Source organism: Gossypium hirsutum, chromosome A01 (genome assembly GCF_007990345.1).
Source record: "Gossypium hirsutum isolate 1008001.06 chromosome A01, Gossypium_hirsutum_v2.1, whole genome shotgun sequence".
NCBI classification, from domain to species: domain Eukaryota; kingdom Viridiplantae; phylum Streptophyta; class Magnoliopsida; order Malvales; family Malvaceae; genus Gossypium; species Gossypium hirsutum.
Window position 1 is genome coordinate 5,911,462 of NC_053424.1, and position 18,254 is coordinate 5,929,715.

General features: G+C 32.2%; 2 protein-coding genes across 4 annotated transcripts; one reads left to right on the top strand and one right to left on the bottom strand.

The window, feature by feature from the left end:
* Window positions 1-1,632: 1,632 nt before the first annotated feature.
* LOC107917889 (probable 2,3-bisphosphoglycerate-independent phosphoglycerate mutase) lies at window positions 1,633-5,684 on the bottom strand. Of its 2 annotated transcripts, none has more exons than XM_016847275.2 (6): window positions 5,460-5,684; window positions 4,582-5,006; window positions 3,889-4,034; window positions 3,208-3,484; window positions 2,778-3,050; window positions 1,633-2,417 (listed from the first exon to the last, which is right to left on the bottom strand). In XM_016847275.2, the coding sequence occupies exons 2-6, from the start codon at window positions 4,888-4,890 to the stop codon at window positions 1,935-1,937; spliced, it is 1,488 nt and encodes a 495-aa protein (XP_016702764.1). In that variant the 5' UTR covers window positions 4,891-5,006; window positions 5,460-5,684; the 3' UTR covers window positions 1,633-1,934. The 2 variants fall into 2 exon arrangements, with proteins under 2 accessions (XP_016702764.1, XP_016702766.1); XM_016847277.2 differs by having other exon boundaries at window positions 4,582-4,933; window positions 5,460-5,672.
* Window positions 5,685-13,276: 7,592 nt separating this feature from the next.
* On the top strand, window positions 13,277-17,234 carry LOC107917910 (uncharacterized). 2 transcript variants are annotated; one of them, XM_016847321.2, is made up of 7 exons: window positions 13,277-14,480; window positions 14,988-15,227; window positions 15,419-15,508; window positions 15,862-16,011; window positions 16,159-16,283; window positions 16,494-16,623; window positions 16,799-17,234. In XM_016847321.2, exons 1-7 carry the CDS (start codon window positions 13,929-13,931, stop codon window positions 16,922-16,924), a joined length of 1,413 nt encoding a protein of 470 aa, XP_016702810.1. In that variant the 5' UTR covers window positions 13,277-13,928; the 3' UTR covers window positions 16,925-17,234. The 2 variants fall into 2 exon arrangements, with proteins under 2 accessions (XP_016702810.1, XP_016702811.1); XM_016847322.2 differs by having other exon boundaries at window positions 14,991-15,227.
* Window positions 17,235-18,254: the final 1,020 nt, after the last annotated feature.

The window sequence follows — 18,254 nt, forward strand, 5'->3', positions numbered from 1 at the left end:
TTGAGACATTGTATTCTAACTTACTGGATATGATTCTCTTTCTCGATTAACGTGAAATATACTTCTTTTTCCAAAACTTTAATGCTAGGATCGTATTTTTTTTTAATTCTTTCAAGTTCTCAATTTTCGACATCAAGACATTAGATAATCAACTAGGTACCAATTTCTGGGCGTTACGAGGGTGCTAACCCTTCCTCGTACGTAACCGACTCCCGAACCCGTTTCCTAAATTTCGTAGACCAAAACCGTTGTTTTAATAAGATCAAATTATTTATTAAAAACAACCTCTTTCCAAGGTGACCCAATCACACCCCAAAAAGGATTGGTGGCGACTCCCGTTTTTTTTCGTTTTCATCAAAACCTAAGTCGACCCCGTTTTCATCAAAAATGGTGTCAACAAGGTTAAAGTACAGAAGTTACTTAAACCAAATACAAATAGTTGCAGAAGTTTAGGTGAAAAAATTACCACATCTTTAGGGTAACTTTTCATTTGAAGTTCAAAAAAGTAGCTGGAAAAGTTCAACAAATGGTGAATCCTAAGGGTTGCAAATAACTAGGATAAAACATATATATAGCATGCCCTAAAGTTTGATTCCTAATCTAGTTTCAGGCACATTTCTAGAATGATTCAAAGTTATTTTTTAGGGGTTACTTTTCATTGGAAGTTCAAAAAAGTAGCTGGAAAAGTTTGACAAATGGTGAACCCAACTTTAAAAGTAGAGTAGAGAGAAAATTAAAATGTTGCAAGAGATGTCAAAACAGAATTAGCTTTAAAATTGCTTTGTTATCCACTCTTTCTATTGACTCGCTTTTGCTAATATATTACACATAATGCTAGCATTACTATATGCTTTCATCATGATTGTTTACATGACAAACTTTATACATAAATAGTAGACACTATAAGAATTGGGAAATTCTTATGGATCCATGGTACCGGATGAAACAAGATCATTGTTCTTCAAGAGACTGTGAGGTTCAATAAACATGTCAGCGGATGGATGCACTCTGCTTCAGCATATAACAGTCAAAAGAACATAAATATTATCTTATTATGCTCAGCATAGGAAAATTATAAATTTTAATCAAGGAAAAGAAAAGTGTCTTACAAATCATGAATAGCTGCTATCTCTAAAAATCATCATATTACAAAGCAGTCTCCCATGCCCATCAGTAAACTGGGTTTCTACCTCTACCTGATGCCTTTAGCAGGTGTCCATCTCCGAGTATGAGCCTCCATTAGGTGCATTATCTAGGCCAATATGGCATGGCAGAACCTTAGGCTGAAATAGCATCATCTGTAGTAGCTGCTCTTCTTGCAAAATAAAAAGGTCCAATCTCAGAGCATTTTTCCTTGGAAAACCTTAGTGAAGTATTGACTAAGGGGAGAGGACGCTCATTAGAAAGGGAAGCAGCAAGCAGAGACAGATAAAGGACCTACAAGTATAAAAGGAACTGAAATGCTATTCACATGACTCATAAGTGCTAGCATGGATCCTGTCATGGAAGAGTCAATTCACAGAAAGACTAAAAGTTCAGCTAATATTTGGCTAGGAATTAAATTGGGACATATAGAAAGTTAGAAATTATCATAGTACATTGCATTTTACCCTTATAGTGTGCAACAAGGAATTGAACATCCTCACTCAAACTATTGTTTTTATTAATAGGACAATCATGACTGAGTTATGGCAACAGAGAATTAGCCTCCACTCCACCACATGACTGAGTCAGCAGTGGATTAGCCTCCACTCAAACACATGACTAAGTTATGTAAGAGGGTTATCCCCTTGATGTTACAACTCATAAGAAGCATTCAAAATTTTGATGATTCAAAGACATACTGTCATGGTTATTTTTTTAGATCAGAAACACCTTATTCAGAAACTTAAGAGGTTGTCTGGGAAAGAGCTCTTAACATCTGAACATGAAAGCTATGCATTTAATTTAAGAAATTTCCTAATGATTCCCATCATCTCTCCACCTGGAAACCGCCCAAGACAGCCCCTCGCAGCTGCAATCTCGTTAAACTCAAAAACTGAATCACCACAAAATGCTTGAACTTGCTTGCATTTTCTCCCTTTTTCTAAACCAATGGCTTCATTTAGGTCTTCACCTGCCTTAACAGTAGGAAGAGGAAATGGATCAAGGGAAGTTTCCAAAACACTAGACTCCCCACCAACTGCACCCACAAAATCTTTCAACCGGCAAATTGTAAATGGAACAGGTTCGTAACTGTGATCTCCATATTCAACAGGTGTAGAATGGTCACCGGTGACACAAATAAAATATTGGAAGTTCCCAGTTGATTCTGCCTGCCACAGGAGCTTAGCCAGCTGTGCTAGAGCTCGATCTACAGCTTCCAAGCCTTTTACTTTGAAAACACTCGCCTTATCGTGACCTGCATCATCTATTGCCTGAAATTTTGTAACAGAATGAAGTTGCATCACTTAATGATATGGAGAATATTGTACATTGTGCTGAAGGCAAATATAAAAACAAAATAAAATATTTAAATCAGTACCCAAGATAAAATATTCAAAAAGTTAAATGATTTTTTCCCAGGCAATATTGCATAAAAGATCCTTAATCAGCTTTTTCACAAACAAGACTGTCTTAAGGTAGGATTAAACATAAGAGTATGCAAATCTAGGAAATAAAATGGGGAAATTGAAACATGCTGATTCTGGCCCCAAAAGGTGGTCATCAACAAGCATTTGCTAAATACTGGAAATACTAACAAAGGCAAAAGACTAATGGGTTGATAAGGTCATTACCTTAATGTGGAGAAATCCAAAATCATAACCATCTGATCTCCCAGGCTTGTGCTCATCCTCCCCTGGTACAAAGACACTAGGAGATGTTTGTAGAGGGGTAGAGAGTGCCTTAGCTATGGCAGTTGCCTTTGAAGTCAAAAGTGTTCGATAGTCTCCAGTTGCTCCAGGAGCTTCTAGGATATCAATATCAAGTGATAGGCCCAATCCTGCAATAATTTTTGTGGGAGCCACCATGCAAGGCCACAAGCCATGTTTCTTCTCGAATTGTGGAACCTATAAAGCATGGAAGAGGTAGTAGCATTTATTGGTATCTTACAATAGAAATGCAAGAAGTACATCAAATAGAAGACCAGAAAATAAAAACATTTTTTTCTCCACATTCAAAAGTAGTAAAATGCATATATAATTGGGAAATTTCAGGACAACACACCTCAATTCGGATACCACAGCCTCTTAAAAGGACAACGTTAGCAACGCTTTTCCCTTCTGCTAGCCTTTTTGCATTTAAAGGGTGAGAAACCAAAATCTTTGATATCTCCCTGGATAACTCATTAACAACTGCAGCTGTGTGTCTTGCTTCATCAGTATCATCTAAAGCCTTGGCTTCCAGAAGTAAGCGGTTGTCCTTCAATGGGTCAGTTCCTGATATGTTTCCACTCAGTCTTGGTCCTTTAACAACAACTCCACATCGGTGCTCTGTTGCATACCTGTGAGAGATCTCAGCATCTTAGATATGTTACAACAGAAACTTTGCTCCAAATCAATTCTCAAGAGAGTGCATAACCAAAATGACAATGTTAAAGTAAAAACATTGTTGATTAAGCTGGAATTTTCTATATCCTGCAGAACTAAGGGTGTGTCTATTATTGCTTCTAAGACGCACTTTTGGGACAAAAAGCACTTTTGAGATAAAAGCACTCCTAAACAAGTTACTTTTTGAGAGAAAAAGTGCTTCTCCCAAGCCAAAATTTGGCCCAAAAGCACTTTTTTGAGAAGCTGAAAATTTTAGCTTCTCCCCAAAAGCACTTTTAAGAAGCATTGCTAAACTAAGCCTAAGTGCACGAATATAACTACATAAACTGGCAACTACAGCAATTAAAAACATCAGTACCTGACTCTTACTTCATACTCAGGAAAAGATGGGAGCTTCACTCTATCCAGGGCAACACAAAGGATAGGCCCCTCTTCTTCAAAATGCCTGTCAGCTCTCCTACTTGTAACTATGCCAGTTTTCTCATCCAAGGTCGCAAAATTTGACTGGAGACAGATAATTGAAATGTTGGATTAGGTAACCATTTACAATAAAATATCAAGTTATGAAGAAAATTATGGAATTACAAAATGTTAACTTGTTGTTAAAAACAGCAGGAAGATCTTTAAGAAAATCGTTCCCCTCAAGTAAGTGATCAAGTGAGAAGCTAGATCATATCTGGTAAGGAGAAAGGCGCTAAGTTTAATCATTTTTCAGGAAGGTAAAAGAATATGTAAGGTTTAAAAGTAAAAAATTGTATAGAACCATCTCAGGCACGATTGTTAACCTAAGTTTAACATTAAACTAAAATGAAAAAACAGCTAATGACCAAAATTTTCCTCATTCATATCAAATTAATATCTACATTGAACTCACAGCTAATATGTTATATTTAAGAATCATAAATCTGTTTGGATATTATCAAGATATCAACATAAGCCATGCTCAATAGACGGTCCACTACAGAAATAGTATCAGCAAACAGTGTAAGAACTAGTGCAGACGAGAAACAAAGGAAAAAGAACGAAATGAGAGCTAGAGCAGGTTACACACCTTGAATGCAATATCTCCAGGTGACATTGCCAACCCAGCCCCCATGGACTCAAATGCACCACGCCCTCGGTAATAGACTCTCGGGTCATAGCCCAACAACGAGAGGTGAGCTGTATCACTCCCACAACCCAAACCTACTTCCACAGGGTCCATAAGGCCGTTAACCCCAGCTGATGCTATGGCATCCAAGGTTGGAACATCAGCAGCCTGCAGAGGAGTCTTATTCCCAAACCTTGGTATTGATACATCTCCTAATCCATCAATCAGCACAAATGCCACTCTTCTCTTTGGCTCTGCAGGACTGCCCATACTTACGTATATTTAACTTTAGGCCTTACTGAACAATACCTTACTTTAGAATGGTGAATCAAGTAACAAAGTTAGCAAAGCAGCCTGTTCCCGCAGCATGCAAAGATGATCCAATGCTTCAATAGCATAAAAAAAAAATTAAGCACACTAAAATCCTAAAGAGAAATAAAGAAATTGACTTGGTCAAAGATATAGGAGTTTTTCATTGGCATAAATTTCAGTTAGAACATTGACCAAATAGAAAACTATATATATATATTGCAAAGTATAAATCCTGGCAATTCAATCTATTTAATTAAAAATCTACCAAATAGTTTGAACTCACATGCTTACCTGCTTCCTATATTGAAAGACAAAAACATGCATTAATTTTTCTATAGGAAGTGAAATCATAAAATTTAAGACTAAATAGAATATGGGTATCTCCCCATTATAAGCTTAGATCAAACAAAATTCAGAAGAAAATCTAAGAAGATACGCAAAAAAAAAAATCAACATGAACCAGTTAAGGATTGAATTAAAAGAAAACCCAATAAGCAGAAAAGAAAAAAAGGAAAATTTATTATTACCTGTAGAAAATAAACTTCAAGGCTGATTAATGTAAAGCCTTTTTCAGCTGAAAATAACGATAAGAAGAGAGGAGGTGAAGGTCCAAAATCCTATGCAAATATGGGTTTACTTTTTTTCTTTTAATTATTTGTCTAAATTATTTACTAGAGAATCTGCAATTTTATTTAGATGGTGGTGGAAAAGCAAGAAACCATTCGAACCCAAAAAAAAATAAAAAAGCAAGAAGCCAGGTATTTAAATATATTCTCTTTTAGCAACATGGAGTTTTTGGGGACCCGCGGTGAAACCAATCAATTTTATTAGTATTAAAAAAATTATACAATATAAATATATATAAAAACAAAATCGATCAATTAAATTATTATTCGATTCAATTTTGTCCCTACCAAATCAATTAGTTTAATCTCTTTCTTTGAACTTGTAATTTAAAAAATTATTAATCTAATTATTTTAATCTATTAATTTGATCCGATTCAAATAACATTACAAAATTAATTGAGTTGTCTTCTTCTTTACTACTTTCTTCTTAATTATTGTATTAAGTTGAATTTGATAATTAAATTGAAATGTTATGTAGTTTTGTTACATTTTATTTTGATCAATATATGTTTTTAGTCCCCATATTTTTTAATTGTAGATTTTAAATTTTAGGTTTATTTATTAATGTTATTAAATTTGTTAGTGTAATAATTTGAAATAAAAAAATACTAATTTGGTAGTCATTAGATCTGAACATGGGTCGGGTCATTCATTCAAGCCCAAATATCTCCTCGAAAAATAAGAGGTTTTTAGCAAAAATATAGACCCGAAAAATGAGTTTAAACAAAAAAATAAGGCTTGTTTTCTAAATAAGTCGAATCTCGGGTAAGATTTTTTTGTCTAAACCTGACTCAACCTGAATCAACCTAAACTTTTTTTTTCCATTTCGTTGTTGTGTGTCATTTTGCTATTATATTGCTACTATTTTATTATTATTGTTCGGATATTGTATAAATCTTATTTTATTATTAATTTTGCTACTATCTTAGATGTATTTGTTTGTTAAGTTACTACTATCTTTATGTTATTTAAGTACAAAGACTTTTTTTAATATATTTTCAATTTGTTAGAAAATATTTATTTTAATTTTTTAGTGTAATTGATGTATTATATTTTTAAATTTAATAAATAAAAATAATCTAAAAAATTAATATTGTCGGGTCATGTCGGGCTTAAGTTTAACATTTTTAATCTAAGTCGAGTTTGAACAAATTTTTAAGCTCATTTTTCAAGTCAATCAGAATTAGGCCTAGAAAACGGGTCTAAAATTTTACATCAACCGAACCCGACTTGGCCTATGATCAGGTTTAATAACTATTTAACAAAATAAATGATTTAACAAAAGAATTTTAATCCTTCTAAAAATTAAAATTATATTTTTAAATAAAATAATAAATAGATTAAATTTCTTAAAATAAAAACAAAATGATTAAACTCCAAACCTACAAATAGTAAAGAAATTTAAAATATACTTTAAGCTTTATTTTAAAATTTTTATGAGATCAATCACTTATGGTATGCAATTAACTTATTTGGATAAATTATAAGAATAGTCACCTAATTATGTACTTGTGACTATTTTTGTCATCTAATTATTAATTTTTTTAATTTAATTATTTAACTTTTTTGAAATTAATTTTTTTAATTATTCTCTCGTAAGTTGTCATTAACTTAATAGCAGAAGTCTAAAGTGTGGATTTATTGGCCTGATAACAAATTTAATCCTTCAATATTTACATATTTTATCAATTTGATCTTAAATCTAAAAAGTTCAATAAATTTAACCATCAAAATTTACAAAATTTATCATTTTAGTTCTAATCATAAAAAAATATTTTAAAAAATCATTTTTTGATAAAAATATAAAAATGACTTAAAAATCTAAGAATTATAAATAAAAATCAAAACATAATTATTAAAATTTTAAAAACACAAAAAAGGAGAAAAAATATATCAAATGACCTAAAATTTTTCCTTCAAGCAAATCTGGGTTTGCCTTAAACTCACCGATGAATGTCGTTAGATGTTGTTGATGGATGTTAGGCCAATAGTTAGGTTTCCCCTTTAAAATAAACAATTCTCAACAACTCTCACCAAAACCCTAAAATCCAAAATACAATAAATCAAAAATTTAATATCAGATTAACGAAGATGGAAATTTACTCCAATTTTCACTATTCTTATTCCTAAAATTTATAATTAAGTACACGTTTGGATAGGTGGTAAATTACGGTATAATGCATTTAACTTATTTTTATCTCACGTTATAATATCATTACAATATCTAATCTCATCACTATCGTTATTTTTATACTAAGCATAAATAAACGCAACAGTCATCCAAACTCACCCTAAATCTCAATTCAAAATTACAACTAACAATAGTGGTGAAAAAAGAGACTCCCCATTTGCTATCAAAGCAACTGATATTCAAATGGTTGTATAACTACAATAAAATAGAAACCAATCTAAAAAAATTTACTTCATATCCAGATAAAACTGAAGTCTTGTAAATACAGAAATATAAGAAAAACAAAGTGGAAAAAAAACATCAAATATGAATTATTACCTAAAAAGAAAGCTAACCCAAATTTTCAAGTACCTTAAATTTGCGATTAAAGGAAGAAAGCATCAATAGACATTCTAAATTTTCAATAACTAAAATCATAAATTTTGTAAATATTGATTGTTAAGTTTATTGAATTTTTTAGATATAAGATTAATTTAATAGAATGTGTAAACATTAGAGAGGTAAATTTGTTAGTAGGTTAATAAAAAAGGGTTAAATTATTGTTTGTGGCCTGGACTGGGCAACTATTCCCACATTAGGGCTTGAACTTTTTTTGTCCAGATTAGCCCTTAAATTTAGCAATTGTTCCTATATTGGGGGCTGAACTTAGCAATTGTTCCCATATCAAGGCCTAAACTTTGGGGTTTTAAGGAATAGCTTGAACAAAAAAAAAACTTAAGCCTTAATGTGAGAATAATTGTCAAGTTCAAGCCATGTTAAACTCCAAAAATAGATATAACCTATGAAAAAAAAAGCCATGTTAAACTTCCGTTACTAAGTTGATGAGAATTAATAGGAGAATAACTAAAGTATTTAATTTCAAAAAGTTTAGTAGTTAAGTTGAGAGAATTTGATAATTGAGTGACCAAAGAACCAAATGCATAGTTGAATGACTATTCTTATAATTTACCCAATTTTTTTTATAATTTTAGTGGAATATATGAAATCATTATTAAAAAAAGAATAGTAAAGTATTTTTAATTTTTTTGTGAATAAAAAGATACAAAGGAGAAAACTTAAACCCTCAAAGAAGGCTCTTCAAACAATCTTAAAACAAGGCTCTTAGTATGAACTGACTTAGCTAGACTGTCAGCAATTAATTTTCCTCGCGAGGAATAAATTGAATTTTCCACTGCTCCATCTTCCTCAAGATAAGATGAATTTTCCTAACCAAAGCAGAGCTAGAGTTCTCTAAAGAATCCTCCAAGATGACATTAATAGCTTCAATACTATCAGTTTGGATTATGATTTTCTTGAAACGCCTATCCAGAATAAGATTTAGCCCATCAAGTATCCCCTAAAGCTCTGCCTCTAAAACGGTGCAATTGCTCAAGTATTTGGCGAACCCAATAATCCATTCACCCTTATGATCTCTCACATAGCCACGATCTGCAACGAAGCCTTCATCAAACCTCACCGAGCCATCTATGCTCAAACTCGCCCAACTATTAGGTAAGGGCCAATGATGAAGATGACTTCGTACTGTATGAGATGATTCACTGAGGTAGAGGAATAGTTTCTCGCCCAACTGTAAAAGATTTTAATAATTTTGTCAACACCCCATGTAATACCTTGGAACATGAACAGGTTTCAATTTTTCCAAATACACCACACGATAATCCCAAAGAGACATGGCCAAACGATTCCACCCTATGAAGAAGAATGGCTCTGAAGATTGTTCCTCATCCAGTCAAGAAGAGATTCAGAATAAAAAGCAGAATGATCTCGCTATGGGATAAGCTTATCCCAAATGCCTTTGGCAACATTACAATCTCTGAGTATATGCAAAACATCCTCAACATCATGTCCACAAATGCCACATGCACTACTATTCTCGAAGCCTCATCTTACCGTCTCAGCATTTGTTAAGAGATGTTATTGTAGAGCTAGCCAGATGAAAAAACGAATCTGATTAGGGCCATGAAACTTCCATGGTATTTCCCAGAGCTGCTCTTTTAAGTTGAAAGTGCCTTCTCGGATCTTCTCATAATCGCTTTTAAAAGAAAAAGAGCCAGTCGAGGTAGCTCCTTAGATAATCCGATCAGGACCTGGAGAAGGATGAGGTAGTGGAATGCTTAGTATTTTGTTGATAGTCAAGTATTTTTAGTTGTACTAGTTGAAACCAAATGAATTAATCAAAATACAATTCATCTCACATTAATGTAATTTAATTATAGGTGAATGAAATAAAGTAATTAAATATTGAAGGTTATTAAATTATTAGTAAGTTTATCTTTTGTTACTTAATTTTAAAATTTTATAAAATAATCTTTGAATTATTTAAAAGTTTTCATTTAAGTTATTAGATTGTGAAAATAGATGTTGTATGGCATTCTCTATTTGCATTACCTACAATAATAGAAAACTTTCATTCCTTTTTTCTTCTACAATTCATTTTTTCCATGAAACAACTTTAAATACCATGAAGCGACTAACTAAAATCCAAATAACTTTTTTATCTGATTTATGACATTGATTATCACATTAACTTGAATCTAAAGTATGTTCTTTTACCCATTGTTGGGTACCGATTCAATGTATCGATTTGTATTTATAATTGCTTGAATATATAGTTGTAATTCAAAAGTTGAGCTTTTCTTACTCTTTTTTCCTTCCTGTTCTTTGATTATTTTGATTTTGACTCCCAAGTATGAGATTTTATTCTTTTCCCTTTTTTTTTTTCTTTCTTTTATCATCCTTTCTTAAGATTTTTTATTCTTTCATTGTAGAACTCATAAAGTAGAGGCACCATTTTATCAATAAAGGCTCATTTCTAACTTTATTTATGGAAATGGGCTAATTTTTTTATTATTTATCGGAAATGGCCGAAAATTACAAAATGCGTCCGCATAAGAGCGTTTTAAGGGAAAATTTCAGCAAATCGCATATTTGATAGAGTGATTTTGTCATGTCAGCACAAAATACACTGACATGGACGCATTTTATAGTTTTCAACCCTTTTCAATAAATAACAAAAAAAATTAACCTATTTCCATAAACAAAGTTAGAAATGGGCCTTTATTGATAAAATAATCGTAAAGAAGAGTCTTTTAAATATTAATTGTATGTTATTTCAGGGTTAAGTAAACCTCGAAAGCATATTTAATGTTTTGCTTTGGATAGTAAAAATAATTACTTTCTTCGTTGTTTGGAGCTTAGATGTGTTGTAGCTATTTTTCTTTAGTCTTTCGTTTTAATGTAATAATGATGTAATGAGTTTATGCATTTGTTAATTTTAGTCACTATGTAAGCAATTTATATGGGTGCTACCACATTTAACGAGTTCTAGTAACTCAAGTCTACAGACGATGAAAAGATAAATCACGACTTTAAGTGTAATTTCCGTTTTCCACATTTTTTTTTAATGCACTCAAAATTTATCAACAAGAAAAGGTTAAGATAAACATTGGGTTCCTTTTCCTCTTTTGTTTAACTTGTTTTTTTTTTTTTTTAAATTCATTTTCTCATAACTTATTGAACTTATTGTATCTAGCTTTTTGGTAAAAATATAAAATAAAACAACCTATTCATTTTCTTATAATATTCTTTAAATTGGATGTTGATTTGTTTATATTCGGAGAAATTATTTTATGAACTATTTCCATCATATTATTTATTTTTTAAATTATTTTATGATATTTTAATAATTTTTTTATGTCATTGAAATATAATTTTGTTATCTTTTTACCTTAAACTTTGAACATTGAACTCGAACTTCAAATCCAGGTCTGAAAATAAAACCTCAAACTTTTAATCCTAAACTCAAACCCTAAACTTTAAACCCTTAAAAAATTTAAATTTATAATTGTATAATGAATTTAAATATATTGTTTATATTAGACATGTCCAAGTCTGAAAAATTCGCTTGGACAAAAAATAAGGCTCGTTTAAAAAACAAGTAGGGCCTCAGGTAATGCTTTTTTAACTCGGGTTAGGCCTGAATTAGTAAAAAGACAAAAAAAAGCTATTTTCATGTTATTTTGTTGCTATTTTCTTATTTTTTTCACTGTTTTGTTATCGTTTCACTATTATGTTACTATTATTTTATTGTTATTATTTGGACATTATATAACTATTATTTTATTGTTAATTTTGTTACTACTTTAGAGACATTTGTTTGTTATGTTACATATATCTTAGTGTTATTTAAGTATAAATATTTTTTAAATATATTTTTAATTTGTTGAGAAATATTTATTTTAATATTTTAAAAATTTTTATATAAAAAATAATATAAAAAATCTAATTCAGCTAAACTGGCCAGACTCAAGCAAAATTTTAAACCTATTTTTTTGAGTGGAGTCAAGCCCAAGCCTAACAAATGAATCTAAAATTTTAACAAAACTCCTTGCCTATAGACAAATTTAATTTATATATTTATTTAGTAGTTATTATTTCATTTTATTTTAAAATATTGTTATAATTTAATATTTTTTAATTACTATTATTTAAAAAAATTATAATTTAATATCCTAATAATCATTTTTGTCTTTTCACTTTCTGTTACACTTAAATCGGAACACAATATTTAACCAATTTCAGACTATATTACTATTTTTAATCTCATCAATCTGTGGAATGAAATAATTTTTGATCATTTTCACGTGTCGAAATTTTATTAGTAGATTAAAAAAATTATTTTCAATATTAAAGAAAAGACAACTCCCATAAATGCCGTTCTCGTTCTCGGATCTCAGACGTGGACCGTGACGTCACAAGTTAGCCCGATAGAATAATATCCTTACTTTCCCTTAAAAGAAAAAAAAAAAAAAGAACACTATCCGGATAAGCAGTAGCCACATGTATCCATCAACGTGGAAGCTAACCAAAGGCAAAACCTAAACTTTAATCTGCGTGCCTATCATCTGCCCTCAGCCTCTCTTTGCAGACATTTTCTCCCCTGGATAAATTATACTATTAGTCCCTCTACTTTGCAGAAGTTGTAAATTTAATTTTTATTCTTTAATTTGATCAATTTTAATCTCTATATTTTTTCTAAATTTGAAATTTCAATCTTGACCCAACGAGTAGAAGTTAAATTTAATTACTAGACTTGTACTTTGTGTACAGTTGTAGATTTAATTCATATTCTTCAATTAGATCATTCTAAGTCTTTATACATTTCAAATTTTGAAATTTTAGTTTTGATATAAATGAGCTTGTTAATCTATTAACTGAATTTTTAATGAGTAATATGTATAAATAACAATCTCATATTGCATTATAGGTATGATAATATGTTTGACACATCAGATTTTGAAAGTAAAAAAAATAATTTAATAAATTTAATAAAATAAATTTAATAATTATTGTTTGATGATGAGTGAAATTTTAAATTTTGAAAAGTGTAGGATTAAAAAAGCTAAATTAAAGCATAAGGATTAAATGCACATTTTTTATAAATTATAGGGACTAGTAAAACAATTTAACCTATAAAATATTAAAAATAATAAAAATGGAAAATCTTTACCTTCATCTTCTTAAAGCCTTAAGCTTGTTGCAAATTTTTCTAGGTTTTTTTCCTTTTTGTTCTCTTTTTGCAGATTACGCTCTCTATTTTCGCTTTGCTTTTGCTAAATTTCATTGGATCCTCTCTTAAATTTCAAATTTGTAAAGAAATTAAAGAAGCCCCCCTTTTTTTTCCTCTCAAAACCCAATTGATTTTAGAACCCTAATTTCACTTTTTGTTCTTATTTGAAGCTCAAAAGATACAAATTTTAAAGTTTTCTTTTGGAAAAAAATTTGGTTTTTATAGAACTTTCAAGAATAGACTAAATTATTAAGGCTTGAATAGGTAATCCGCTGCCTTTTTCCTCTTAATTTTATAATTTTAAAGCTTTTACCTAGAAATTTCAGCTATACTCTAGCTGAGTTTAGTAAAAAAATAAAAAAGATTTAAAAAGTTTTATATTTGAATGTTTTTCATTAGCTGGGTTGATAAGAAAGTTTAATTTTCGAAGGAATCCTTGGATTTAGTTTAACACATTCAAAGGCTACCATTTCTTTAAGCTTCAAGATTAAAGTTTCAATATTTCTTAACTTCGAACCTTTTAAGCTTTTTGGGTCAATTTCTTATCCCTTTTTTGGCTCTTCAAAAGAACCAGGTCTTAGTCTTTTTCTTATTTAGATTGGCTACTTAATGTCCGTAGAAAGGTCATTTGAAGCCTGGGAAGAGGTCCAACGCCATGGCCAGGACCTTGCAGATCGGCTAGCTCAAGGTTTTACTGGCTTAATCCAATCCCATATCACCCCACCTTCGTTCCCATGGCCAAACCCTCCAAGATCCAAGCTTTTCGACCTCGAGTTCCCTTCCCAATCCTTTGTCAATAAGGATTTCGGGCTTCCCATTGACAAGTCAACCATGTTCGACATCGGTGATATCGGGAACAGGATTGGTCAAGTCGGGGCTGATTTCAGTGCCGGCTTAAATGGGTTGGTGCAGCAGTTCTTCAGGAGCTTGCCAATCCCCTTTCGTACTGAGGAGAGTGCTGTTTTGCCTGTTAGAGGTGATATGATCTTGAAAGTGCAGAAGGCTGAGGCGGGTGGCAATGATATGGAGGGTTTGGTCGGGTTTTCAGATCGGTCAAAGGATTTCGCGTTCCTCGAAAATGAGAGTGGTTCAGAGGGTCTGGTGGATGAAGAGCTTTCAGGTTTTAATTTGAAGTCTGCTGGATTGCTTGGGAGACCTCAGGTAAACAAACAAATAAAATGAGAATCTTTGACGATAGTTAGGAGCTTGAATTATGAATTTAATTTTTGTTAAATAAATTCTTGAAGAGGTACTATTTGTGTTTGAAATGATATAAGTGGCAATTTTAATAGTTAGAAACAAGACGGGAAATTATCTAAATTACATATTGATGCATAGGCTAATTTGTTCTTTGGTTGCAACATGGTTTATAGCTGATAGTAGACTGGTATTTAGTAGTATTTGGCTGTTTGTTTGTGAAATTTAGTAGGCATCTATTATCAGTTTTGCACGTATACCATGTGGCATGCGGCTATCTACGATAGTTCTTTTTGAAGTTCTACATGTTCTAAGCTGCTTTTGATAAAGGCGTCTATTTCGCATAATGTTAGCTATGATAAGTTATGAATATATTTCTCCCTTTCATATGAATAGAATTGATGGGATAATAACTTTTGAATATATGTTGTTATTGATTTTTTTTCCCTATGGTTAATCTTTTGTTGGCAGCAGGGGACCATAAATATTACCTCGACATATGAGAGTAGAACACGAGATTTAGAAAGTTCTTTGGTTGCAAGGGGAGACCTATGGAGAGTAGAGGCATCAAATGGCAGCTCCACATCAGGGAGTGACAACTCTTTATTCCTTCTCCAGCTCGGACCAGTGCTCTTTGTTAGGGACACAACACTTCTTTTACCAGTTCATCTATCAAAGCAACATTTACTTTGGTACGGCTATGATAGGAAGGTATGGCAATAAATTCATGGAATAATTGTCGCTAGCTGTATTTTACATATAGTAAATAGAAGCATTTATGTTCTATGATAGGTAGTGAGTATATTGAAACCTGAAAGCAAATAGTATGACTTGAGCATTATGTTTTTATGTTTCTCCTAGTGTTATATTTTGTTCTTTGCTGATAAGTTCTTCAATTGCAGAACGGAATGCATTCTCTTTGTCCAGCAATATGGTCAAAGCATAGGAGGTGGCTATTAATGTCAATGCTCTGTCTTAATCCTTTAGCTTGTGTAAGTTGGTAGTGGTTGAATCCATTTATGCAGTGCTTATGCTTCTGTTTCAACAATCCGAATTTCCAAAATACCTGTGTTTTCCCTAGTTTTTCTAGATTAGATTGTTGCTTTAAATTGCATTTCATGTAAGGAATGTTCTCCCTGTACACTTCCTGCAAACTAAAGACCTTTTTTTTTTTTTAAATCAAGCACTCAAGTCTTATTTTCTTTCCTAACATAATCTTCATAGTAAATAGTGGACTGTGCTGATTAGCTGAATAAGCAACAGGACATCAGCTCTTCGTATTCTTGGGGTGATTTTTCTAACACAACCACTCTCCTCTTTCTCGACTCTTCCTTCTTTTATGCAGTCATTTGTAGATTTGCAATTTCCAAATGGACAGTTTACATATGTATCTGGTGAAGGGCTGACGACAAGTGCTTTCTTACCTATTTGTGGGGGACTTCTTCAGGCACAGGGCCAATATCCAGGAGAAATGAGATATAGCTTCTCTTGCAAGGTCAGTTCCTGAGTGTTTACTAGTCTTAAGAGGCAGCAAAAAAGTAATTATTCAGGATTTTGTTAAACAACTCCGGCTTTAGGATTTATTATTCCCTTTTTGCTGCCTTTTATGAGTGCTGAATTTATTGTTTTAATACTTTTTCAGAATAAGTGGGGAACGCGTATTACCCCAATGGTGCAATGGCCTGACAAATCATTTACACTGGGTCTTTCACAAGCGCTGGCTTGGAAGCAATCAGGGCTCATGATGAGGCCGTCCGTTCAATTTAGGTAAGATTCTACTAATTTGCCTTGATATGCACAGGTTTAGAGATTGTAAATGAAAGCCCCTTCCTGCAATAAGTCATGTTAAGGAATGTTTTTATGTTTCATACACTGCCTTTGAATCCGTTTATATTCACATGAATGCTCTCTTAAGTTTGTGTTTTTCATTTGCATCCTACATGGTATTCACTAGTTAGTTTCTACATCTGTGATCAGCTTGTTTCCAACGTTTGGTGGAAGTAATCCGGGGTTGCGGACGGAAGTTATTCACACGGTGAAGGAGGATCTCAATCTGATTTGTGGTTGTGCTCTGGTGCCACATCCTTCCGCATTTGCATCAATATCAGTAAGTTATCCCATTGCAACATCTTCTTCAAAGCTCATTTCATATGCCAAGTTTGTCAGATTTGTAAAAATATGAAAACTGGGAATCCTTAACCTTTTCTTGAGATTTGAACCTTCATCCTCATTGAAGTTTTTGGAGGTGTCTTATACTCGTTTCCTGTCTACCAATCATGCAGTTTGGGCGCTCTAAGTGGAACGGAAATGTCGGGAAGTCAGGGATGGTAGTAGGAGTAGACACGCCTCTTTCCAGTGTTGGCCGCCCATCCTTTTCCGTTCAGATAAACAACGTTATCGAGTTCTGATTGTTTGATGTCCAACACCTGCTGTTAAAGTGTATAGAGATAATTGCAGATAAATAAACAATACCACATGTGAATACCCAAATGCTACTTGTGTTAACTACATTAATCTCTGATCCAGCTTTGGAGATTCCTGTTCTTTTCTTCTTTTTGTTTCTAATCTTTTATCATTCTTCTTTTTCCTGATTTTTTTTACATGTCAGGTCAACAATTTTGGCTTATGTTTCAGTTAAAACAAGTCTTTGTAATAATTTCTATGCTTAAACAAATTCTTGGGTCTATGTATTTATGTCACTTGGACTCGGGTTTCGGACATGGTCATATCTTAATATGTATCGAACATCAGTGATGATCAAAGACTGCCGGTTTTAAAGGGAAACATGGATATTTTCAGTTGGGAAAGATTGAGGCTCACAATTTGGTCTGGTTAGGTCTGGTTTTATAAAAATAGACCTATGCCAACAATTCCTTTTCTTGGTCCCATATTAGGACCACCAGTATCAATCAATTTACCAATTTTGAAGACAATTGGTACGATATTATTAGTCTCGTTTCAATTTTTGTATGATTCCTACAGTATATGAGCACGTATAGATTTGTCTTGTTTCGTATTGGCTGGTACCATACCTTCTTTCGAGATGCAAGATTTTTTTGCCCACTTGTTTGTTTCTTGTATTCACTTAACATTGTTCCAAACAAAAATGGTTCATCAATCTACAACGACATTAATACATATCAAAATAAAATGATATAATCGACGACCTTAACTTCAGTAAAACGGTGTAAGAATCCACTGTAGCAGATCAATGCTGGGTAGAGAGAACCTTGACTGCTTGGTAAGTGTGCCAGAACATAGCCAGGCCAAATCATCCATCGCAGCTATAAAATTAAGGGTAATCTATATTGGTAGTCACCCAAGTATGATTTTTTTTTTATCACTCAAGTATGAAAAGTTATAAAACAGTTAATTATTCAATTGTCTTTTTTAATTGCTCAACTATCTGGATTTTTGGGTGTTTCCATTTCTACATTAGCCAACTATTGGCCATAAAAGAGAATTGAATGGTTAGATGATCATTTTGTAATTTTTCATAATTGGGTGACCAAAAAAGAAAAAGAAAATCATAGTTGGGTGATCTGTACTGTAATTTACCCTAATATTAATAGCTAACTTGCAATATGCATACACGACTGATTCACCATCTCCAAGCCCTTGGTCAAGCTTGACAGCTGAGTATATTTTACAAATATTGCACGAAAAAAAGCTTTGAAATGTGTCATACTACAGTTTTATCCCCACCCTTTTCACCTACAACATTAATTTCTGGTGAAG

Bases quoted from the DNA above. Each gene is read 5' to 3' on its own strand.
- LOC107917889 (XM_016847275.2), bottom strand. From the start codon at position 4,890: ATGGGCAGTCCTGCAGAGCCAAAGAGAAGAGTGGCATTTGTGCTGATT. The intron at 4,035-4,581 runs GTGTGTAACCTG...ATCTGTCTCCAG, and splicing joins CTGGAGATATTGCATTCAAG to TCAAATTTTGCGACCTTGGA. The intron at 2,418-2,777 runs GTAATGACCTTA...ACAAAATTTCAG, and splicing joins TTGGATTTCTCCACATTAAG to GCAATAGATGATGCAGGTCA.
- LOC107917910 (XM_016847321.2), top strand. From the start codon at position 13,929: ATGTCCGTAGAAAGGTCATTTGAAGCCTGGGAAGAGGTCCAACGCCAT. The intron at 14,481-14,987 runs GTAAACAAACAA...TTTTGTTGGCAG, and splicing joins GATTGCTTGGGAGACCTCAG to CAGGGGACCATAAATATTAC. The intron at 16,284-16,493 runs GTAAGATTCTAC...ATCTGTGATCAG, and splicing joins AGGCCGTCCGTTCAATTTAG to CTTGTTTCCAACGTTTGGTG.